General features: G+C 31.1%; 2 protein-coding genes across 4 annotated transcripts in view; both read right to left on the bottom strand.

Moving 5' to 3' along the window:
- Positions 1-12,741: 12,741 nt before the first annotated feature.
- LOC131848217 (membrane protein BRI3) lies at positions 12,742-16,000 on the bottom strand. The gene is made up of 2 exons (XM_059198006.1): positions 15,787-16,000; positions 12,742-14,475 (listed from the first exon to the last, which is right to left on the bottom strand). The coding sequence occupies exons 1-2, from the start codon at positions 15,842-15,844 to the stop codon at positions 14,141-14,143; spliced, it is 393 nt and encodes a 130-aa protein (XP_059053989.1). The 5' UTR covers positions 15,845-16,000; the 3' UTR covers positions 12,742-14,140.
- Positions 16,001-18,855: 2,855 nt separating this feature from the next.
- The window catches only part of LOC131848123 (protein N-terminal asparagine amidohydrolase), a 46,744-nt gene continuing 38,805 nt past the window's right edge, over positions 18,856-26,794 (bottom strand). For all 3 annotated transcript variants that reach the window (XM_059197882.1, XM_059197883.1, XM_059197884.1), the window contains 6 exons: positions 24,263-24,456; positions 23,833-23,898; positions 22,396-22,578; positions 20,822-21,039; positions 20,296-20,457; positions 18,856-19,526 (listed from right to left, as the gene is read on the bottom strand). In XM_059197882.1, the coding sequence (XP_059053865.1) occupies positions 19,401-19,526; positions 20,296-20,457; positions 20,822-21,039; positions 22,396-22,578; positions 23,833-23,898; positions 24,263-24,449 (942 nt within the window). In that variant the 5' untranslated portion in view covers positions 24,450-24,456 and the 3' untranslated portion in view covers positions 18,856-19,400. The remainder of the gene's footprint in view (positions 19,527-20,295; positions 20,458-20,821; positions 21,040-22,395; positions 22,579-23,832; positions 23,899-24,262; positions 24,457-26,794) is intronic.

Genomic DNA, 26,794 nt, shown 5'->3' with positions numbered 1-26,794 from the left:
GAAATATGAAATATCTATGTTTTTGTTATTGAAACATTTTTCAGTTTACGACTGCTCATAGTCAACAGGTTTTGTAATACTTTGTATTGAACTCAATAATTGATAATATCCACAATTCATACTTTATGACATTTGCCTTTTATACCAAATAGATAATTACTACAAAGTATCTATGTATGTCTAAATCTAGACCCGTGTTTGTGTATTTTTGCCTAATTATTAAAGGTTTATGTAAATTTTTTTTCAATCAAAACATTAAAAATATTAAAGTAATCATACAATAATTATAATTATTTATTGACGGGTATTACGGGTTATCTAAGTATTTATTATGGTGTCTAGCACAGCTAATAAATACTTAGATTCATTATTTTGTAAATACATATGTACATAATAACATAGAAAACAATTAGGCCTAAGAATACAAAAGTTTGCATCGTACGAGGTATCAAAACTACAACCATCTGAAGTAATCCGCTAAACCTAAGGCTGTCTAATTTAAATAATTTTGTCTCTTTGATAGACGACACTTTCTTTCATGTGGACATGTGTGTAAGATTGATGCGATTAAACAAACAAACATTCCATCGAAATCCATCAAATCGTTAAAACTAGAGTTTAACGTGCGCCACAAATAAAAACACATGTATACATACATCTCAAGAACATTTAAGTAATCGGGTAAAAATATTTTATACCGAAGATACAGCTTCCTGCTAAGGTAGAACTCGGACGTGATCGTTGCTTAGATATGCTATTTTAATGTAACCTATATTTCAATACCCACATCATTTCATTTTCGTAGACATATTTACAGTCCCAAATGTTTGCTACGAACCGCAAAATATGGGTGCCAAATAAAGTGAAAATATTGTTGTAGGGTTATAGATGTTCTTACACTTTTTTTAGGTTCAGTGCTAAAATCCGACTTATTGCAAACTTACCAGTTATTGTGTGCGTCTAAATTCGCATGACCATGATTGGCATATTAAACTGACCTTCATCGTTCTCTATTTTAAATGCCATTTGTATATTTGTGCCTTCATATTTTTTATATCAAATTTCATCGACGGTATTTACCGTTCAACCATTTAGACTTGAGAAAATATCAATAAACTGACGGTCAGACAATGGTTTAAATTTATAATATTGTAATCCATATTCATATTATATCTACATTTAAAAAAATATTGTTATTCACGATAACAAAGTATTGTGCCACCCGAATTATCTTTTCTATTATAATCCTTTACCAAAATAGATATTAAATAGATATATAATGTTAATTTAACGAATTTCAAATTGAATCGCAAAATCGCAAATGAAACGGAAGGAAAACGAATGATATGGAAACATATGAGGTCGAGTACGAGAGCACTTACTTAACAATTATCGCTTGAATTATATACTTTTATTTTTTTATTCAATTAAATTCTTTGTTTGATAGTATATAAATGATATTAATGCTAATATATTTTCCGAAAAAAATATCATAATAATTACGTAATTCTGTAATATCGATTCACTCATTACGTATTATAGTCGGAATAAATGTAACTTAGATAAATAAAATCGCAGGCTTTTCTTTAGATATCACATATTACAAAGATAACTAATTATATTGCTACACTGATTAAAGCTACATTCAAGCAATCCCGTATTGTTCCATAAATTCATTAACATCAGTCCTCCCTGAAAATAATCGTCGTTAATTGGTCTAACTGGCCTCATCATCCTCTACCCCGATCCGGCTAGTGTCAACCGTAGCACAAGCGCGAACCCATGGCCCCGGCTCTATAGAGGCCAGGTGATAAGAGTCCGACAGTAGTCGATCAACATCTTTAAAAAAACGTTTTTTTAGCAAAGACTCACAAAGTGTCTTTTAAATTTATTCTAGAGTTTTGTTATTCGAATAACAATTGTCAAAAATTTTTTTGTTTGTAAACCGATTGCTGAAAAATACACTAAATTTTGAATGAACCTTACCACAATTAATTATTGTAAACTAACCTGGGTTAGGTATTGGTTTAAATTTCTAAGATTAGACCACTCTAATAAAGAGTTTGAAATTCTAACAATAATTGTTTTGGGTTCTATTATGTTGATGAAGATTGATTTATACTTTTTCTCATGTATCTTCTATGTCAACGAAATCGATCACTTACAATGTTTAGTACATGCTATACATGTAAATACTAAATGTTCTATTAATCGGTAGATTTTAACTATTATAATTTATATGACTCTGGAATAATACAAATATTCCTATGGTTACTTTCCTCAATTCAAAATTCGATCTCTTTCGGACATTGGTATACATAGTATAATAGGTATAGATTGTACTAATTCTGTTTGTAGGACGTTTGGTTTTAATAATAAATGAAGATGATTAGTAATTAAATCCGTTTTAGAACGCACAACGAATAACTGATTTACAAGCATATAATGTACAAAAAAGTGCGCTTTTAAATTAAAAGGAATTCCTAATAATAACGAATTCTATAATTGGATTTTGTTTCATTATTATGTATCTAAATTTAGGTAATATCTGTTCAAGCGCGTTATTTTATTTCTGTATACTAACTTTCTAATTTATTTTAAACCACGAAACGGATATTGACACAGCTGTCATTTTGTAATATCTTCCTACAAATTCAGTCATATGTAAATACCAACACTGTATACATGTACGATATCCGAGGTGTATTACTAGTATAGTTATGTGCACATATATCACAATATGTGCTTTTACCTACATGAAACTCCGTTATGAACAAAGAACAGAAATTAGTTTTCTGTTATGTGATTGTGAGCTCCTATTCCATTTACATTTGCAGTTCTCGTGACCATGTCCAACTCATATCTGTAATAAGTGACTATTATTGATGATATTGTGTCCACCGACCATTAGGTGCCGCTGTAAGTGGTGTAATATTTTAAAATGTACGTGAACGACTCTCTGTGGAAATTAGTTAGTTCGTTTTAAATGTTATTTTAGTAGCACACTCTTGAGAGTTTTCGTATTAATTAGACTATAATAACGATATAAATGTTTAAACTGCGTGCGTTGTAGCGTATTATAGGTACCTTAAACAACTAAGGATAACTTAATTACATAATATCAAAGTAACAGTAGCTTACTGTTACATCTTAAGATTATATTCTATTGTAGTTTACGTATCTACAAATTCATTTCCTAGTCATATAATCTGATATGTGGCATATTCTCTATAATATGAGTAGTTAACTAATGATTTTTGCACAAAGTCTTATGAATAAATTATTTATTTCTGTCCGTTTACTTCTGTCTCACCCATTTCAGCAAGCTACAAAGGGGTTTTATTGTAAGCTGTACAATATTTGCATAAAAATAAAATTAACAAAATGAATCTAAAAAATTCAACAGAAAAAGCGAGTCGATAAACCTTCTAAACTTCTTTGTGAAAATGGTCACGAAAAGTTGACACTAAATCTTGTCTCGGGCTAAAGTAAATCTCGTTAGGCATTGTTTGCCCACCCCGCTAATTGCCGCGCCACGCGATTAATTAACGGAAACTTACCTCTTCTTGTGTTGTTTGTGGTGGGATACGACGAGAGCGTTGCACAAGATTATAAGTATTGTCGGCGATATTCTTTTTAATTTTAAATTCTTATTCTTTTTTGAACACTTTTTATGTCAATGTAATATAATAGAAAAAAGTCCAAAAGTATATTATGTCATTAATTTGCATATGTAATATAAAATATAAAAAAAATACGTTTTATCATCATCCAGCACACCTAGTACAATACATGACTGTTTAAAAAATTCCAAATTTAAAATGCACTTTCAGTTTTAACTTCTAAAGTACTAATTTCAAAATGTGTTGTATATTGGATGTGTGGACACAAGTCTGGGATTACCTACGTAGTAAGTTCATTTCCTATAGTTGGTACATTATTCAATTTATATTTTTTTCTATTTTATCTATAGTATATTTTGTTCTTTTTCAAAGAAAATAATAATAATTATTATATCTCACATATTTTTTAACAAAAATATTTTTAAATTGTTTCTTACTTTATCTGTATAATCAGACGGTTTAAACAGTTTTTTTTAAGAGTTGTATGGTCCATACTGGTGCTCATATATATGACAACACATTAGGGAGGACGGGGTCTCATGTGTCAAAGTCAAATGTGACCCCCACTATGACAATCATGAAATTCGTGAGACGTAATTTATAGATGTTATCTATAAATAAACGATCGACATATTTTTAGGTGACAGAGATGCTTTAGACAGTTCCATTAAAAATATTTCTTCGAAATGAAGTTTTGAAACATTACATATATTTACATTTAAAAAATACTGGGACGTACTCGTAGCACAAATAATTTATTCATTTCATGAATAAAAACAGCGGACTGAAATATTAAATTTGTGTGACATAATATTGCGCTTGTCCCGAGCTTCCAAGCTTAAAAGTTCAGGAGCTTTTGTATCGTAAACAGATAATAAGATTGTAATACAATTTACCAAGACAAACTCTTGGAAAACATTCGTAACCACATTAATTAATATTCGTCGACTCGTCAAACTCTATTACAAGTAAATGACGTTCAATGTACAATTTAATACCTACTAAAAAGAAAAAATAAATCTGTGGTTGTTTTATAACTCTATAAAATTTGATGGCAATTAAGGCATGTTCCACTCTCTACTAATTTTTCTACAATATCTAGTTAAATTCAATAAAATTTTACCCGTGGGATAAACTAATATCAACATATTACTTTAGTCTCTTTAGTAGTCTAGATTTTCTATAAACAAGTTTCTTTTAGATTTACATATAACTGAAAACTCGTTTTGCACCAAAAAAGGACCTTATTCGTATATACAATCCAAGACAGCACAAGAATTTGAAAAAGTATGGCATTGTAATTATATATGTAGAATTTACGGAATAACGAAAAAATGTAGGCATATTTACTGTAATAATACAGGAAAAAAAGTAAAAACGTAAATATTTACAGCAAAATTACAATATTGCTTGCAACAGTATTGCTACTTTTCTTCTCGATAAGAGAAGACGCAAGGTCTCTGAATAGAGATAGAACGAATACTGAAGAATATGTACATCGTAATTTTATCATATGGAGACACTCTTCAACCTTAGCCCTCCGGAATGGCAACGCATGAGTGTGTATCATATTATTGCGTAAGATAAAACCTAACTAGTCGTAGTAGTAGGATCAATCATGCTTTGACTATATTCTGATGAGTGTATTCTGAATCGAATCATATTAATATGTACCTATTTACTTTATTACATCTTTAAATCAACAGACATAACTCCCTTGTTGGTTCTCTATATACTAATTTTAACTGAACCGACCCGAAATATTTCATTCGATAGTGGCACTCCACATGTACGACTACTTACCTATTGCGGTTGTGGGGAAATAGTGGGAATGCTTGGTGCAGTAAATTTAATAGTTCCTGTAAATTGCGCAATAGAATCGATAAAATCGTTTAGAATTTTATTACTAAAAATATAAAATAAATACAAAATTGTTTTGGGTTCTCTTGTGTTCATAAAATCCCCTAATATAAATGTGTTTCATATACAGACCTGGATCAGTTACATTTTTAGCTAGAAATAATAACACTTTATTTATAATGAATCTTATGCAATTGTCGTTCTATCAGAGTAGCAGTAATTTTCGTACAGTAGGTTGAAAGTAAGTCACAAAGGTCACAAATAATTCAAGTAAATTCGCTTTGCTTAGGATAATTCTTCTTTTAGTTTTTATGTATAAATCAAAAGTAAATGTATAAAAGTTTACTTATAATACAACAATAAATAAATAACGTACTATCAGTATTTTAAAACATATAAGGTATTTAAGTGATTCTAGTAAATTTTGTTACTAAAAAGATTTTTGTATGTATATGTATTGTTGCTCTTTATATTTATTATTTTCATTAGAAAATCAATAATAATAATTCGTTTCAAACTACAACAACAACAAAACTTTGTAAGTATTTTATTGAAACATCAATCAGGAACTTAGAAGTATTTAAACTGCGAGCGCTCATTATCCGCCATCTCTTCACGAAATGTCTCAAAATTCTACACAAACAAAGCGAATCTCACATTATGACATATATTAACGAATGCGTAGATCAAATATGTATGTACCTATGTGTACAGAAAATTCAATGGATCATTAACTCCTTTTTAGCGGGATTAACGAAGCCCGACGCGTTCCTTGCTGAAGTGCTGGTATACAATTTGCATCATACCCTCGTTTGTGGAAAATATATATTATATCATTTCTGTACATTAGAGTGATTTGTTTCTCTTTTTTCGTGTAATATATTAGTGCAGTTACGTATATCATACGTTTGTAAATTATTTGTTGATTTGGTTGAATGGTTAATTTCCCGCTTTATTAGCCATGGTACATTCCTAAGTACGTACTTTGATGGTTGAAGAAAAACTAGAAATTTGTATCAAATATATAATAACTAGCTGTTATCTGTAACTATTTCATTTCGTTTTGTCTCGAAAATGGAAATAAAATAGCCAAACACATCTATTTTATTTTTTATGATATAGTCTATTATTGAAAATTGAAAACTTACAATTGCAATTGTAGTGTACAATGTGAATGTGTGTAGTGTTTACGTTTAACCCTTATTGTAGCTATGTGCCCTAGTTTTCTCCGAACAAAAAAAAGTCATCCGGCATAAAGAATGGTAAATTACAATAAAAACGTTGACCGCATTCCTATAAGGAACAGTATACTCATACAATCATCATAATCAGAAACATCTTTAACTTTACCGCGTCATCTAGAAGTGGACCGTTCCCGTACTATCTGTTGTTGAGATCTGTCGCACTACAAATGATACTAGCTATTCAATGGCTGAGAGCAGCCCCTCGCTCTACTAAACGAGCATTCAGTTGAGACAAAGCTGTATGTAATACTTTCCTTAGTTACGTTCTGAACAATCTTCCAACTTATCTTGAAACACGAATAAGTAGTCTCAATGCAATTATTGTAATTTGTAGGTATTTCAAATTATTTTAAAATTTGTTCATATTACTTAAGTATCTATAGAGAAAGTATTTTTAATCTGGTATATATGTATTGTTAATTTTTTTAATGAATTACAAAATAATATTATATCTCTCTATAATATTAATTTTCGATGAATAGAAATATATTTACCTATATTATTAGGCGAATTTGTACTTATATCTAATATTGACATTATAAATTCAAACGTACTCTATTCTAAAAATTTAATAATAATACATGTTTGATGATTCCTTTTTAATGAACACTGCAAATATGGTTGTGTAAGAATTTTCTTTCTTGACATTTCTATAGCGAGGGCTCCCATAGCCCGTTCATTCCGTAGATACAGCAAGAAAGCATAAATCACTTCAGCTCCATTCATCTCATAATCTGAACCCGGAACCTCATTTCCGTGAACCTGAGCGCTCCTGCATCGGCACCGCGAGACGTACTCGTATATACATACTTATCTACATATTTTATTTTATTCAGCAAAGCAATAAATACAAAGTCGTTTACCTATTAATGTGTTGATGTGTTGATAACTGAGGCTCTATTAAATAAATCCAACTTACATATCAATTAAATTAGCAAAATGTTATTAATTTTGTTATTTTAAATTAAGGTAAATAATTAAAAATATGTCTTGCATAATTATTAAAGCATGAACATTACTTTAGAAAAATCATGACGGAATTTAAATACATAGTACATTTGTTTATACTCTAAAATTATTTAATTTAAAAGAATAAGTTATCTAAATACATATGTATTTACAATTTTTTTTACTTTAAGATGATAAGAACAATATTTCCATGAGGTTATGTTATTTAGAAATTCACGCCTGTAAACCCAAATGGATAGTCAAAGGCATTATCGAAAAACATGGACGTAACACTTGAAATCAAATTTTGGCTCAGAAAGAAACCATCGTCACGTGGGATATTTTTTTTATTAGGTATATTATATAAAAGTACCTACGTTTTAATCTAGTCACAGACGAACCTTTGGAGTCTATAAATCAAAGCAGTACAAATACACAGGGCCACCACAGTAACGCTGCATGCTTATTCAGCAACTTTTAAGATCATTATTTTATCGCAAATATACAAACAGACGCTATTTCTATTATAGCATAAATAGATATATTTCACAAATCGTACATATGTATAGTTTTGTACACTTTTAGTCTTGTGTATTAATTTTGTACACTAACCAACACTAACACTGTAGTCATAGCGACATTATTAACAATTGTATTCTTTATTGAGTGCTATTTTGACAAGGTACAAAGTTTACGAGTACGAGTATATGATATACATGTATTCTAACACATACATAGATATCTACCAGCAAGTTGTTATTGTACAATTATGCTTACCTTACCTCCTTATTACCTTTATGATTCTGGGTGATCATTGCTCAACCCACGTCCGAGATAAGGCTAGAGTTGTCAAACTTAACTGCCTATAAAGTTAAGTTGCCCACTAAAGCCTGAACCGCTCAAACCTATGCGGAACCATAAACCTAAAAATAAACTACGTCTTCACTCGTAAACCACATTAGCTAAGTCTATAGAATCTGTTTTTCTTTAACTATTCTAATGCTGTTGGCTGTATCCGGTCCTTACAGCTTCACGGCACGAATACGCAGGCGCATGCAAAAGGCTCGCCAAACTAGCAGAAGTATCTATAGAGTGGCAATGTCAACGTCTACCTGATAAATAACTCAGTCCGAGGGCACCGTTAGTGGTAACTTCGACCCAGGTCATCTTAATTTAAATGGGGCCGACATAATATGTAGATAAAGTCACAGATAACATAATACATATTACATAGGAGTTATTCACATAAATAAACTATCAGATATTACTATCATTTTAGTAATTATGCTATAAACACCGCTAACAACAAAATTCTTCTGAAAGACCGAAAGACGTAGGCTCTAGCTTAAATTCAAGAAATTTGTCACAGCGTCGACACTAAAATACCTCTAACTACCCCATATGCGTTTACAGTCATGAGTATACTTATTATATAGGTTTTAATAAAATATATAAGTTTTATAAAACCCTGTATCTCTATAAATAAGTGTGGTTTTGTTTATTTGTACAATTTTAATAACCGATACAGATACATGTAGGTACCCGTAGATTTGTGGGTAATAAACATACATAAATTCCACTTGAATCGTTCTAAATCTTACTTAATGTTCTAGATAGTACTACGAATAAAAATCACGATTTTATTCGTAACTATAAATGTCACAGTAAAATTTATGAATAGTAAGAGATTGAGTTCTTTTACGGATAGATCCTTTTACTGCTGTATTTTTATTACAAACTTATGGTACAATTATACCTACAACGTTATTATTATTCTATTATAAATATTATATTAAGATGAATATTAAATAAAAATAATATGTGACCTCACCTTATTTTACGTATGTAATCAAAGTGACAAATAAACTGGCGGCCTGTCTCATGGTAAGTGGCCCCCTATATATATGAACAGTTACGTTTAGTAGGGGGAGGGAAATGTTAGTACTGTGGACTGTTAACCAAATTGCTAGCAATGTACCATGTCAGGTTGAACTTGACGCGATTCCTCCTGGAAACTATCGTGATAAATTTGTAATCAATTTGTCACGAAGCGCTAACTGACCGGACCTCATGTTCATGTTGTCATCCTCTGGGAAAGTTTCCATTAGTATTCAATAAAAAAAATAAAAATAGTTACGCTTGGTGGTTCAAACACGCAGACACCTCTTTAGACAGTGTAGGTACTTTGACTCCCTCAGTGAAATATTAATAGTTATATGTAATATTATCTTATCTGTGTCTCTATTATATTATCTAATAGTGTATTAAATCATTCTAAGTACTTTTTAACAAAAATCATACAATTAACAGAAGCAATATAAAAACTTTACGTAGGTATGTTCGTAGATATATTCAGGCTTACTCATTACACAAACCTAATCGGATAACTAAAATGGTCTCAATTATTAGACCACAGATAACCTAATGTTAGACTAAACTATCTCCGTGTCGACTTCCATGTTTATTAGAGTGTGCGAGCAATTTTCAGCATCATTTATTCATTCAATATGTTCAGACAATTTGCTGCAACTATCTAAGAGCCGCAGCTATACACTTTTAAAGTTCAGTAGGTTGCATATATTGTGATTTTATAACGCTATTTTACATATGCATAAAGAATTGAACAATATAGGTTCAATGGTCTTGAGGTTTAGCATACCTCCTTACTTCACTCGCACGATTCAAACATTTTGTATTCATGATTATTTACACAGAATAAAATATTTGTTCTATAATTATTTATATTCGTCAATTCCTATCAGTTTTCTAGTACTCATAACACGAGATCTACTAAGCTTGGAACTAGTGCGTGAGAATTGTCCGGGGTTATTATTTATTATTATACAACATAAAATCTGCAGGTTTATCACTTCTTTAAAAAACCATTTGTTTCACTAAATGCAATGTACAGAAACACACACTCGATGACATATTGGAATGTAATGCTATGAAAAAAAGAACTAGTATTTTTGGCATTATTTATTTCGAAAAATCTATATAAATTCAATAGTTAATCAATTATCACTTTATAACAACTACATACGTTTCAATTTACTTACGCAACTTTAGACTTGCACGAGTATATTTTAACGATTGTTATAAGATACTTATTTAGTTTGTACTTGTGCAAGTTTAAACATTCGAGAGTAATTTGCGACGTATGTGGTTACTCTTAAATCTATATAATTTTATACTTAACATACTTATAATATACGTATATATAACCATAATAATTAACATTCTTATGACAAGTTATACATTTTAAAAGGCATTTTGGCTCTGTGTACCGTTTTCAGTCTAGCCTAAATATTTCCAATATATTTCGACTTATATATAGGTAGCTAATAGGTAGTATGCAAATGAAATAACCTAGTTATACTATAAATATAATGTAATATACAGAACCAAATAAACGCCCAGTATTTTAAATAATAAAGATGATATATGAAACTCATGAAGAAATATTCTACAAAGTTAGACAAGTACATATTGTCAAACATAACATGAATCTATCCAGAAAAGAAAAACCATAGTCATATTTTAGGTCATATTATCCATTATATTAAGTGTCATTTTAGCACAACTGTAAGAATTAAAGTTTTATATAGTTTAACAATGTTATCAAATTGTAACAGAACAATACAGTTGATATAACAATAATTATAGTGTAACATATACATATTTGAAAATTACAGGTTATAGAATCAACAGACTTTATTTTTATACATATTGATTAAAATAAACATTAAGGATAAGCGAAACAATAAAAAAATATAAGTTATGATTAAAAAATAATATTTTAATTTGTGTTTGATTTGCATATTTTTGTTATAGTTTCAAAAATCAATCATAATTTAACTAGAATACTAAAAAGATTTTCCTTATAGACCACATAGCCACACTTTATATTTAATAATGAGGATCTAATTTTTCCAAGACATTTCGCCATGGAAGACCAGCTTTCAGACATACGTAATGCATAATTCGTGATAAAATGTTATATTAATTCTTGGAATATTTATTTATTTAAAAAATAGATAAATTGAAAACTAACCAGTTGTATATGTAATGCATGACGTAACAAATATCACCATAAAATTTCTAATGTAGATTTTGATTCATTTTTAACAAGTTTCTAAATTTATGGTAATGACATAGTATTGAAAAGGACATATCTACTATGTTGAAATTTTTGAACATAAAATTGAACATTAGTTAAGAAATGGCACAGACATGCTGACATGCTAAATAATAGTACATTAAAGTATTAGAAAAAAATATTTGGATGAATTTATAGAAAAGCGGCTAAGAAAGATTCTATATTATGTTTTGTTATCTTAGATAACAAAACTCACACAGTGCCATTAGTCCCAAGCTAAGCTAGCTAAAGATTGTGTTATGTGTACTAAACAACTGATACAAATAAATAGATTTTTATTTTTTGTAAATATATATTATATATAGACCGATACAAACAATCACATACTCATGAATACAAATTGTTTGTGCCGTGCGAGGAATCGAATCCGCGACCATCTGAAGTAAGGTGGTGTGCTAAACCGCTAGACCAACGAGGCCGTCAATATTATTATTATGTATAAAGTATATGTGATACGATATTATTTATCAAGAGCACTGGACCGCATCCAGCTCTGGGCCGATCCGGTACATCGTGTACTCTTTGTTTAATTATTACTGCAAATATAACGAAAGTTTTGTAGTATAACAAAGATTCTAATAAACATGTATTCTGACCTATCATAATAATATAGATCGTATACTGTCTTGAGGAGAAGTCTTCGAAACGATTATGATAAATAAACACGGATAAGAAAATATTTCATATTACTAGCCTGATAGCCGAGTGGAACGTATGAATACGTATACATATATCTTATACAGGTAGGACATATTAATACATTCTAGAAATATATGTTGCGCCCTGCAATGAATGGGACGTACAGTTTTGTACTACAAAGTTATTGTATTTTTCCATTGTATATGATACTAGCTACTCGCCCCGGCTTCGCACGGGTGTATATATGTATGTAGATTTATATATGTATTATATAAATAAACCTTCCTCTAGAATAACTCTATCTATTAAAAAAACCGCGTCAAAATCGTTTTAAAGATTGCCATACTATGCGTATTAAGCATACCTACGGACAGACAGCGGCAGCGATTTTATTTTATATTATGTAATGATGCTATATATAAATGAAAACATAGTTTTTTACATTTTATTGTCTTTTAAGCATTTATTAAAATAAAAAAAAATACGTTCTGATGTGAGGTATATGTATATGATATGTACATACACACACATATCTTAGTAAAAGAATTCGCGCGCCCACTATCGTGTAGATGTGTTTGTTTCATGGTGGATACTACCATCTCATTGACTTCGAACTCTTTGTATGGCCTTTGATAATACGTGTAATTATAAATATAAATGTTAGAATAAAAGCAATGATGTACAGATTCCGTTACAATACAATAGACAAACAAAATGAGTATGAAGGTGCTTTTAAATTTTAGCTTAAGGTAAATGCTATAGTGGTATACCTTACACTAAGAATGGTAAGAATCGTTACAATTATGGACGGTATAAATTTCTCGGTAAATTATGAAAGCGAACATTAATTACAGTGAATTTACTAGATTCCTCAAGGAGATTATCATCTGAAAGATTTACAAGAAAAACAATACTATTATAATATAAATAAATATCACAATTGTCTGATAAAAACCGATAAAATGTGAGTCACACTGAGTCATATTTTACACTTTATCTATGGCACTATATGTATTTCCATATTAGGAATAGTGAATGATTCAAAAAAATATATAAGTTGTGTTTCATGCCAGTTCTTAACAAATATATCTTATCAGATATCATCAAAAAATAAACAGCTATTACTAACAGTTTTTTTTTTTCACATTATATATATATTATAGTGAAAATATGCAGTTTGAATATGAAATGTTTCATAAATCTAAATAGTTATCCCTTTATTCATAAATTTGCATGTTATTCTTTCTATGTGGTTACATAATAGTAGGCAGAAACATTGTATTAATTTCTTGAAAAGGAATATTTTAGTTCAATTATAGATGGAATATTCGAGGAATGATATAATCTGTAAAAACAATATTAAGAGTCTCGCATTGTATAAAAATCTATAAGTTTGATCTAAAGTATTAAATGAGAGCTCTGTGACTTTTCTTAGATGATGAGCCAACAAGTGAACTATTCAATACATTGTTTATTTCCTTATAGAATCTTTTATAATAAAGTAAGTATATAGTTTATGACACACCTAGCTACTCACTTTTGTTTAATCATATACATAATTCTAATAATGAATAAAATTTGTATATAGAGTGCCTTATGTTGTAAATGATATCCATAATATAACATAATAAATCAGGCCTTTCATATTCAATAGATCATTAAGGAATTTATCCAAACATTGCACCACAATTGGAACATCTCCTGTTCTTAAGAGCAAGACAGCACAAGATACCTATTGGGAAAAAGAATATAGCGCATAATATACCCAGACAAGTGAAGTCGTCTTCAAGGATACCAACACGACAGGCCGGGCATGCTCCGACTGCGAGTAATGTTGGTTGTACCGGTTGTATGATAATGTTGGTAGCTCCATAGTTGGGCAGGTATCCAGGTTCTGGCGGATTAGATGTAGATGGCGGCGCTCCGTAGGGGGTGTATCCTGGCGGAGGAGGAGGGTGCTGCGGACCAGGTACACTTACATTCGGAGGTTGAGGCATGGGCACTGTAATTTGAAATAAAAACTAATTAGATATATACATTTAAGTTAAAATATATCTATAATTGGTATGCAGCATAGTAGCTATTTCTTTATCTGTTTCTCTTCTTCTTTTAAACCTTACAAACTATATCCTTTTGGTTTTTCCTATAATTTCTTCTGGAAGGTTGATATGTATAAAACTAACTTCCATTACAACATTGTACCTACAGCAGCAATACATAGCAGAGTTTGATCACTAGTATAGTATATAAAATGAATGAATAGCCCATATAGATGAGAAATAAAAAACTACATACTACATTTTGTAGTTTCAATTGTATACAGGTAGTAAAGGGTAAGAAATGATTCTATATAAAAATATATAAACATTTGTATATTAAAAAAATATTTACATACATAGGTATATACTAATGCACCAGGTGCCATAAAGATAGTAGATATTTAGCTATACTACTACTTGCCTAATATTTATGCTAAACTAAATTATGGAATACTCATGTATTGGGGGGACAGGGGATTGTTAGTAATGTGGACTCATGATTATATTGCTAGCAATATACCATGTCAAGTTGACCTCCAGGCAGTTCCGCGGACAAGAATTTATATATAAATTTATATATATATATAAATTCTTGTTAAATTCGTCACAATGTCAGGTCAGTTTGCCCATTGAGACCATTGAATAGAAATTAATAAAAATGACTAATGAGTTAGCCCATCGAGATAAATTCAACAAGAATTTATCATGATGGGCTAACTGAACTGATCTCGTGCTCATATTATCATCCTCCACTGGTGCACCCGTCTTCGCTAACTGTTTATGCTGGTCATAAACCGTTAGCGAAGATGGTTGCACCATTCCATTAACATCCATAAAAAATACATATGTGTTTGGGGAAAGGGATTGTTACTATTGTGGATTAATGATGCCATTGCTAGCAATATACCATGTCAGGTCGACCTCCACACGGTCAGGGGCTAGTTGAACTGACCTCATGCTCATCTTATCATCCTCCACTGGTGCACCGCCAGCGTAAACCGTTAGGGCAGGCGAGTCCACCATTCCATTATCATCATCTTATGTTCTTATTTTATAGGATAATTCAGACATAATTAAGCTAATCCATTATATTTAGGCCACCAACATTAAAAACACAACATCGCGTAATAAGCAAATAGTAATATAATTGATTATTCAATAAAAATAGGCGGCAATGTACTTTATCTCGGCTATTAACTACGTACCTATTATGGCCGATAAGTACGTTCGTTCAATAACTAAAAATGGAACAAATTATCAAAATTATTACATACCTTGATGCATTGTAGACGAATACGGTGGTGGTTGATCAGTTACAGTTGGTTTGTCCATGTTTAATTGCACAAAATAAAATTATCAGCAAATTTATTAGATAAATTGTAGTGCACTATTAAATAGCAGTTACTCCCTATATTGTAATATATTGAAAACAAAAGCAAGTAAGGAAAATACGCTATTATCAAAGTTGAAAAACTGTGCAATCTGTAAATATAGAAAATACAAAGCACAGATCAGAACTGGTACAGATATGACACTGACAATGACAACTCAAAGAGGCACTGCGGGCAAAGAGAAAATTAAATGTATGCTCATAAGAACCTAAGAACGAGAACTAAACATACATAAAACCACAACTTAATACAAATTAATTCGTGTGGAACTTGTAATATATTATATAAACTTTAATGAAGCTTAATGCGCTGCTTGAGTGACTTATCTTCCTCTTCATATGCAAGATCACCTCAACTATATCAATTATGATGTGACAATATAATTTTTTAAGAACTTGTAACGTGTTAAAACATAACGTAAATAAATATTTCACAATGGTCCAACTCCTATAAAACGTAGTGTTAATTGGACTGTACACTGTATGTATATGTAGTTATCTAGATGTATAAAATCTGCTTAGTTTATTAAATGTCGTCAAATAGTTTTTAGTAGGCTGCTTTCTACCAATCATCATCATCTGCTTCTTCCTTATCCCATTTATTTAGGGTCGGCGTAATATGTTTTTCGATTCCATTCATCCCTGTTCGCAGTCATTGCGTTATTTACTTCCTTTCTTACCATATCATCTTTCACACAGTCCATCCATCTCTTTTTCGGTCTTCCTCTGCTCTTATAACCATCCACATTCATATGTAACACCTTTCTTAAAATATTATCCTCATTCCTACGCATTACATGTCCATACCATGATAGACGATTACTCTTCAACCTCTCTGACACCGGTTCCACTTTCATACTTCCTCTAATGTATTCATTCTTTATCTTATCCATTCTTGCTGCTTTCTACCAATAATTATACAAATTAATTTAACGCATTCAGTAGACTAGCATATATCACTCCGCGTTAATATTTACTTTCCTATAGTCGGAGATTCGATCTCCGTAATTTTTTTTATAATTTATATTATACAAATAACGAATTTATATGTTTACTAATAAACATTTAGATTGTTTTACCGGGAAGACAGAGAAAAGCATAAATAAAACAAATATTGATTGAACTTTAAATAATCATTATATTTCACAAAACAATAACTAAAACGTCAAAAACTAAATAACTATCAATTTATGTGTACTAAATATTTACAATAGGACTTGTTCAATAATAGGTTTATCAACAACAATAGTTTTATTATTTCTAATTAATTGTACAATGCAAAGTAACCTGACAAATTATTATTACGATCATCTAATATACCTTACAGTCGTGAGGAACAAATTCTAATAATGTCCAAAATATACAATTATCTTAACTTGTAACTTAGCAACAATTTACACTGAATTCATATTTACATACAAATATTTAGTGCTGTCAATATAAAATTCACTTATCGCCAAAAACAAAAACATCAGCATTTTTTGCAAAATCATAATTAATTCTAAATGTCAATGTAACTACATTTGTGTACAACAAAAGTAATTTATACTAACTAGTACAATTCATTATTGTAACTATAAATCATTATCACAATAATTTAAACACTTATGAAATTGGAAGGTAGCATATGTTTCATATATATAACCAAAATTTACATAAAATAATCTAATTACAAAATAGTGTCAAGTATTTTTATTAATATTCTATTTTTGTATAATCCAATTGAAATAGTTTACCAAATCAAAAGAGGAATCAAATATATGAAATAGTACATAAAAAAATGTTCAATAGATCAATTTGGTTGTTCTAACCGACATATACTAGTTAAATTAATAACATTATTTATTAATATTTTTTTTAAAAGGTTCCATAACATTGTTCTTAGGTAGTGAAAAATATAATATTGTAATAGTACCAGTTTTTTTTATATAAAAAACAGTTTACTAACTTATTTTAACAATAACACAGATAATCTGTAATACATTTTGTTGATACACACATAAAATATTTTGTGAAAAAATCAATAAAATATATTTAAAATTATTATTGTCTACTTGAAAACAGATATTGTGAACATTTTTATATTTAACACAATGACACTAAGTTTTAATCAACTAAAAGACAAATACATAATCTTATACCAAATGGTATTTGATGTCAACTGAAAACATTTTTGTCATAAAGAAATAATAATATTAAAAATATATACTAGGCTAAAAACATTGCGTATGAGTAGAATAATCCGTTGCATTTAATATAATTAATAATTAACGGAACGCAGCCAATAGTCAGCTTTACAGAGAATTTTAAAACCCCGCCTTATTTGAATGACAACAGAACTCGTTTTGTTATGGATCGAGTTTAATTAAGACTTAATTCTAATGTACCTAATTGTACAGTCGCAAGAAATAATACATAAAAATTTTAGTACTTTGTCACAGTGATATTATTCACAACTCAAAACATTTACATATTAGCGTACATTATTATAAAAGACACAAATGTACATATTAATTATGCCAGTTCCATACGGTAAAGATTTGTAATTCAACTTTTTAATTCTGATTTTATATAATCATCATATATATGCTATGCTACATATGTAATATGGAAGTTTTAGTAAATCCATTACATTGTAGGGCAGCACCGTCTGATTTAATGGAGTTGTAAAAATATAATTGTTCTATAATTAACGCTTTAAACAATCTGTCAGTCAGTAACGTTTGAGTAGTAATTACTGGATTTGGGATTATTTCCGTGACAAATGGAATTACTGGTAGTAATTATAAGTATGTCGAAAACTAGAATAGTTCATAACTGCCAAATAATTGAATTAAGTATATAATATTATTTTTTTTTAAAAAGAAAACCCTGATTTTTGTTTAGAAAATTCGTAATAATAAGTTTTAAGCAATTATAACTGTAGTGCGAAATTTTAAAGTAATAACTGTAATTTGATATATATCTTTGTCTTTTAAATTTGCAGTCAAATTATTTTTAAAGTCAAAGTAAGTTACAATTATAAATCTATTAATAATTTAAGTCAATGAAAAAAACACATTATGTCAATTCATGTAAATAAACATAAAAATAGATTTTTCTTAACTACATTGAATTTGTCGTTTCCTTCCTTTAAACAAAAAATAATAATTTAAAAGAATGTGTCAAAATACTAATTTAACTTTATGTTGTTATGAAGAAGGGCTGGAGGATATATTATAAGGATTTTTGTAATTTTTGAAACAAAATAATTAATAATTACTTAGAAAAATGAAATAGATTAAAAATAAAGTGTGGTTTATAAATAACATTTACAACAAAGTAATTAATACAAAATTAGTTTTTAAGCCCAATATATATATGTATATATGTTTTTAAGTCTACAGTAACGGCACATGAAGTGCTGATTACTACTAAATTCATTTGCACCATACGTCGGCTCAAGTCTTATAGTAGTTTTTTTACGGGCAAAAGAGACTAATTACCAAAATGGTAGTTTTAGAAACGGATAGGCACCCAACAACCGGTTTGTTCGTCGCGGCGGTAATAGTGTGGCCGATTGTCTGGGAACACGGTGACTGCCGGAAACGGGTGTTGCTGGATGAATTTTAGCGTTACCCTGATCTGGAATATTAAACACAACTATATGTTAATACATATAAAATGAATATTTTTAGCACAGGGGACAAACGAGCTTGCGGCTCACCTGATGGTAAGAGATTACCACCGCCCATGAGCAACACCAGGGGATTTGGAAGTGTGTTTCCGAAATTTTAAAAAGGTATAAGCTCTTTTCTTGAAGGTTTCAATATCGTATCGGTTCAGAAATATCATTTCTGCAAGGATTCCATAATGTGCATGGCAAAAGTTTATAGAAAACCGCATTGTCGTGTACCGCCATTCATCCAGATGATCAGGATTGGAATAAAAATATTTATTAGAATAATATAATTTTACATTGTATTTTAGGGGGGAAGGGTAATGTAATGTGGACTAATAACCGCATTCCTAGCAATGTACCTACTCTCAGGTTGACCACCACGCGGTTCGCCCTGGAAACTAAGACTAGTGAATTTGCCACGATAGGCTGACGACTGACCTGACTTCATCTGATCATCCTCCACTGCTGCAACTCTAGAATATCAACGCAGTGCGCTAGCGCGGGCGTCACTTGATAACGGAAAGTTCGTGGTGTTTTTCGTGTATATAGACGAGGTTACCATTTAATTTTCATGTGGGCCTTCAGCTTGTTTGCCATTCCATTATGATCATTAAATTGACTTCAAAAATCTACAATACTATAGTAGAAGATTAGTACCAAAATTTTCAACTATCACTGACTTTACAACGTAAGGTGTAATATATACATATACACCCTAAATAAATTACTAACATTGTGCACAAAGTGCGGCGGTTCCACTGCAGGCGTAGTGCTGAGGTGCTGCAGTATGAAGTCATCTGACTGTTCGAGCCATAGGTCCACGCCCCTCAGCGGGTCGTAATTGAATGGACCAATTCGTAACATGCCCACTGCATTGTCATATATGTCTAACACCTGAAATTACAAATTTATGAGGTTAGATATCTTTTTTCCGTAAATATTAATTAATTTACTTTATAAGTGAAATAGTAAGTGAAATACTATTACTGTGTAGTGTGCTGTAAGATGAGTGCATACTACTGATTTTGTCTCTACTGTTGTATCATACATAAGCTGTGTTTTTAGAGGATGACTGTCTTTAAATATTCTTTATTTCATTTTTAAATATATGATTGAAATATATATTAGAAATACTGTTAGCAAAATACTTATTTTTCATCTAAAAAGTAGATAAAGTCGCAGGTAACTACTACCAGTTTGTAAGTACACGCAATCCAACAAATTTATACAGAAGTTCCACTGTATAGTAACTACTAACCTGCGCTGAATGTGGTCCACCAGTAATCATCCTGGCCTCCCTGAGTGGCAGTTCTGGCCCCTTGTCTGGGAAGGTCGCTGGGAACAGGTCCCCTGCTCGAATATCGACGCCAACTCCGGTTACTAACGGCGCAGGAGACCCGCCGCCTAGTGCTGTGTTCAGTTCACAACAGCACGCGAGGGTTAGGTCGATCTCTACTGTCAGTCGGTGAAATGAGACTGGAAATAAATTACATCAACTTAAATATTCGCACTGTTACAAGTGGCCGTGATTTATTTCTGTTAAACTTTGCAGAATTATTGTTATTAAGAACCAGTACAAGTTGACAATGTCAACATTAACGTGAGCAAATCATGGGTAAAAGCTAATAGGCGGTGATAATTGTTAATATATATAATAATAATAATAATATAATATAAAATATAATGTTCGACGCGACAATTTATTTAACTATCTGATGTAGATTATTACATATATTCAGAATTGTAGGGGTTTAATCAACAATAATAATATTAGTATAGAGAAATATAAAAATGTATATATTTTGTAAAAGGCAAACAACACCCTAACGAAATAATAGAAGACATCACACTATATTTCTTAATATAAAATTCTAATTACAATGTCTTCTAATAAACTAGCTACTCACCCCGGTTTCGCCCGGGTGTACATGTATTATACACATAAACCTTCCTCTTGAATCACACTATTTATTAAAAAAAAACGCTTCAAAATCTGTTGCGCAATTTTAAATATTTAAGCATACATAGGGACTGACAGACAGCGACAGAGACTTTGTTTTATACTATGTCTAATAAATAACAAGGAACAGATATCAATTTAGTAATAAAGTTCCAATAAGAATTACGTTGCATTAAACGAATAATTCTTCAAAATAATAAGTCTACAAATATTATTCTGCAAAGTAGTATTGACCGCTATAAAATTCCCCAGCAATTAAATACTTCGATATGCATAACAATAGATACGGCGGCGCCGATTAGCCGGCCCACTCGCTGTTCACATATTTTTTACTTTTGGCACTAGATTCGAGCTGATGATAATATAACATTAGGTACTAGATATTTTTAACAATTTCGCCTGCAAACTTAACAAATATTATATCCAGTAAAATTAGAGACTTTATTTTAAACGAATTATACTACTAGTGAAGTACATTGTGCTATATTGCTGGATAAAAGCTAAAGATACAGTCTAGTAGACGAATGTAGATTTCAAAGTATATCTTGACTGATCTAGTAATGATCAAGATATAGAATGTCTACGTCAAATTACGACTACATATGCCTTAATCTAAGAAATACTGGTCCTTACTCAATTAAGAATCAGAAACAGAAATTATCTTTATTCAAATAAACGTATTGTAAACATTTTTTAATAGTAATTTTTTGTTTATTCTACCACTCATTCAAAGCGCTGACTCATTACAAGAACGATGTAAGAAACCTGTATGTTGCTCTTTTAAATAAATTGTTCAGAATTACATTTTAAATTTTAATTAATTAATCAAGAACCAAATAAAAAGATATTATGAAAAAAAAATGTATACTCACGCATAATATTAGCAAATAGTTCATCTGAGTACCGATGCGGGTCAGTGAACCCACCGACTAGTTGCAGTTCGAGTCGGCCCTCTGGGTACCCTACTGCGAGCTGCTGGACCCTTGCCACCATCGCGCTCGCCGCCTCCGCTGTGCCGGACCCGTCGAAATGAGCTAAGGCTACTGCGCCTGATCCTAGAAAATCCAAAACATGATAGTTCTTATACTAAACTTGTTACTCTGGTATTACTGTCGCCTAAGCTAATAATGGATTTTTAATTTATAATACAATAAACAAGGAAGAAGGCTTACTGTGCCAAACAATGGGGGGAAAGGGGAATGTTAGTAATAACCCCATTGCTAGAAATATACCATGTTAGATTGACCTCCACGCGATTCAACCGGGAAACCATCTGGGTAAATTGCCATTTGCCTAACTACCTAACTACTACTGCTCATATTATCATCCTCCACTGGTACCCCGCCAGGGTAAATCATTAGTGCAGGCGGGTACATCATTCCATTATAATCCGTTAAAAACCCTATATATAATAGAATATAGGCAAGGCAATGTATGTATACTATAAGGTAATGTATGTATAGGTAGTATAGCTTCGTAAGGCACCTTGTCAGTTGATTAAACATTTTTCTAAATTTCTATAGCTTTGATCTATTGTTCTGTTAATTTATAAAAATTGACCCCAAACATGATGAATAAAATAAAAAAGTATTAACAGAATTTAATAAAATGTACTTAAGAAAGCGGTAATCACTCATCACGAGTGAAAATAATAGTGATAAAAAAATTGAGTTCCCTACCATAATGACACCTGTGCATAATATAATATAATTAATTTGAAATGAATAAATAAATAAATAAATAATAGTAACTAGTTGCTAATCTACAATAAAAGTTACTTGTAACCTGGTGAGGTTCTATGAACATTCTCCCATTGTTACTCCCTAACTCATTATTATGACGAGACGACATACAGACGAGGTGTACATATATACCATACAGTATATACATATTATTATGTAGTTATGGAAACAGGTACATTTAAAACTAATTATATGTTCGCAAGCCAGTGAATTTGAGACTAGTAGCGCAGTAACAGCATCACAACTAGACAGTTTCTTTTTTCATGAGTCTGAAAAAAGGACTGTCTAGTGGTAGTAGTGGTGCTATTACTGCATAATACTGTGGTAAATAAAACTGTTTATTATTAAATATTATTATATTAGAATGGTAGAGTTGAAGAGAATCAAGATTTAAGATTTAAAGTGAATTATGGAAGTGGCAAGAGCTCCACCGACAAAATTATGAATATTACTGACTAACATCATAAAATATTCTCCTTTGATAAATATCCGCTTATTAACTCTACTGACTAATAAGATACACTTTTAATTTTAATTTCAAATGACAAATTGTTTTTACTATCTTACCTGAATGCCTGACGACAACTATAATACATGATGTGGCATCGTCTGATCCAATAATGTTGACGTTTTCTGAAAAATTAAATAATTACAAATTCAATCAATACAGTGAATTTGTCAATGGTGATAATTTGTTAGAGTTATGAAAGCAGACATATCAAATATACATATATATGTAAAGGGGAATGGACAGAATTTCTATGTATTATATCTTTTTTTATACTAGAATGACAAATAAGTGTCGCTGTACCGATTTGAAAGTGGCAATCGTCGTCTATACACATATACAAGCGGAACAAAGAAAATCACAATTTGTGATCCCATATAATCTGTTACGCCTCTATATCCTGTAATTTAACTGCCATATCTCACCCCTCAAGTCATGTAGTTCATTATCTTTAGTCTATTATCGTTAGTCAGTATCAGTAATACTAACTGTCATGTGGCACAACAGCGGCGAGTTCTCTCTGCGCAACGTACAACAGCCCCGCCGGGCCGACCACCCTGGCAGCGGCGGCGAGAAGCTGCGCAGCCGCATCCCTGTACCCGGGGTGGGTTGCCAGCAGCGCGCGCACCGACGTCGGACACTCGTCTGCGAGCACGCCGTTCAGCACCACCACCATGATAGCGCTGCAACAACAAAACACATACGATATAATGAAATTACTGGCTCAACAAAGGTTTGACTTATTATAAAAGCGGAAATTTGTGAGTGTTTAATAATAACAATATCCCTGGACGATACACACAACGGCAATGCAGAACTAAGCAGAGCTTATGTTATGGGTACAAGCCAACTAATAGAATGCTTAGATACATTTGTATATACATTACATAAATAAAAAACATCCAGACCAATACAAACAATCACTAGTGAATACAAATGATCGAATTCGCGATTATGGGAAGTAAAGCGGTGTGCTAAACCAGTAGACTACCGAGGCCGTCAGGTCGAGTGTGGGTGGATGGATGGATGACGTAAAAACTACTAAAAGGATTTTAATTAAACTTTCAAAAACATAGCGTATACATCAGAATTACACATACGCTATAATTTAAAGATATTATGTAAGTAGGCGAAATATAATGATAAATGTTAAGTCAGTGTTTCCCAGACGAAGTTGCGCGGGTCAGCTAGTATGGTAGCAATATAGTAACAATTCTCATTGAAAACAGACGAAAATATAGTAAACCGTACAGTATAGTAGCTTTCAACTCTCAGTCTAGGTTGAATTTTGGTTAGAAACAGTAATTGTTATAGCCACTTAAGAAAAACTAAATTACAACGGAAGTGCGTCTAGTTGTTATTTTAATACTTATTCTAATATTATATAAATTTAGGTGTATTTTGTTATGTATGTTACGCTAACATAAAAATAAATAACTTCAACCAGTACAGGTAGAAAGAGTTATTCACAATATTCAATTATGTCCATTTTCAATACATAAGCGCGTTGAGTGACGCTCGCTCAATTGTCTGCCAGTAATATATTCAGAATGCCGCAGGGTCACACGGCTGACACCGGTCCCCATTTTACACAAGCCATCGTGTTCATTTGCTATGCGCTGGCGCCTATGGTAATATCCTTACGGTCTTACGCTGCCGACTTCACGAAGTCACAGTAAACAGTGTTCAACAAACGAAAATATGGTTTTAAAACACTAAACGGGTGATAAATGAAATGGTGAGTAGGGTTGCCAGCTAACGTATCAGAAACACGGAAATAAAAAAATATACGCAATAAATACGTATATCTCTGTCTGAGTTATGTAATATTATAAAACAGAATAATTTATATTACACTATAAATGTATGTGATTTATGTGTTTGGAAATAACACAAATTTATTTTTCTCGTTTTGTACAGTAAAATTAAATTTATTTGCTCTATATAGGTACAGTAGGTAGGTAAGTAATGTACTGCAACGTCTTGTACGTCACCTAAATGCAGTAGATCTACTATATCCAGCGTATCAGTACCGTTAGCGCAAAGCGGGAGCATTCCATTATGATCCATATTATAAGTTTGTTGATTAAAATCATGATGATAAAACATAGATCCAGTGGCTGATTATTATTTTACTAACTAGAACTCATGACGTATGCAATTGGGAACCCATTCTGATTGGGGGTCCCCTAGGTCCAGAAATTTCTGGCCCAGAAGACCGCCAATCAAAATTTCTTCTGGTCTAGAGAAAGGTAAATCAGATTTAAGCCGGGACGTAATTTGTTCAATAGTTAATGGTATATTTTAATGACGTATACACTCATGAACAGACCACAAATGGCAATCCATATCCGGAGTCACAACTCATATACATACATCTCAACACATGTTGTCGAATAGTTTACAAATCATACATATCCAAATGTTTCGTAAACCTTTCGACTCCATTGAGCTGATCTATAAAAATATTATCGGTTAACTAATTTTAACCAGTAACCAAAACAAGACAAATATTCAACAATGAGTTTTATTCTTAATTAAACTGTCGATAAGGGAAATTAGTAATACACCGATAACAGCACGTGTGTAACATTATTTATATAGCTGACAAATTTTCATTATCTTCTATACATACATACCTACAAATCATTTTTATAAAGAAACTGGAAATATCTATAATGAACCTATTTTACAAAGTATTAACATAAATAGTGAGCAAGTCACTTTCTTTGTAAGACATATTCTGAAATTTTTATGCATTGAAACACTTTTGGCATAGTACTGAAGAAGTTTTTCGACAAAGAAATTATAAGGAACAACATATTTGTATTATATACCATAAAATATGTTAATAAGGAAATGCATCAAGACATAAAGAATGAAATATGAAACAAACTACCTATATTGTAATCTCGTACAATTAAAATGTTATCTGAGTAAATATTTAACCTTAATTCCGCAAGAGCTATGATTATACTCCATTGTTTCAAATAAATACAAGATCAGTAAACATCGATAGAC

Source organism: Achroia grisella, unplaced genomic scaffold, assembly GCF_030625045.1.
Source record: "Achroia grisella isolate CSIRO2021 unplaced genomic scaffold, CSIRO_AGI_Agris_v1 utg546, whole genome shotgun sequence".
Lineage (NCBI taxonomy): Eukaryota > Metazoa > Arthropoda > Insecta > Lepidoptera > Pyralidae > Achroia > Achroia grisella.
The sequence above is the reverse complement of the archived record's forward strand: the minus strand, read 5'-3'. Positions and strand labels throughout refer to the sequence as shown.

Coding starts and splice junctions, on each gene's coding strand:
- LOC131848217 (XM_059198006.1), bottom strand. CDS start 15,844: ATGGACAAACCAACTGTAACTGATCAACCACCACCGTATTCGTCTACA. Junction 14,476..15,786: donor TTCGTCTACAATGCATCAAG/GTATGTAATAAT, acceptor TTCAAATTACAG/TGCCCATGCCTCAACCTCCG.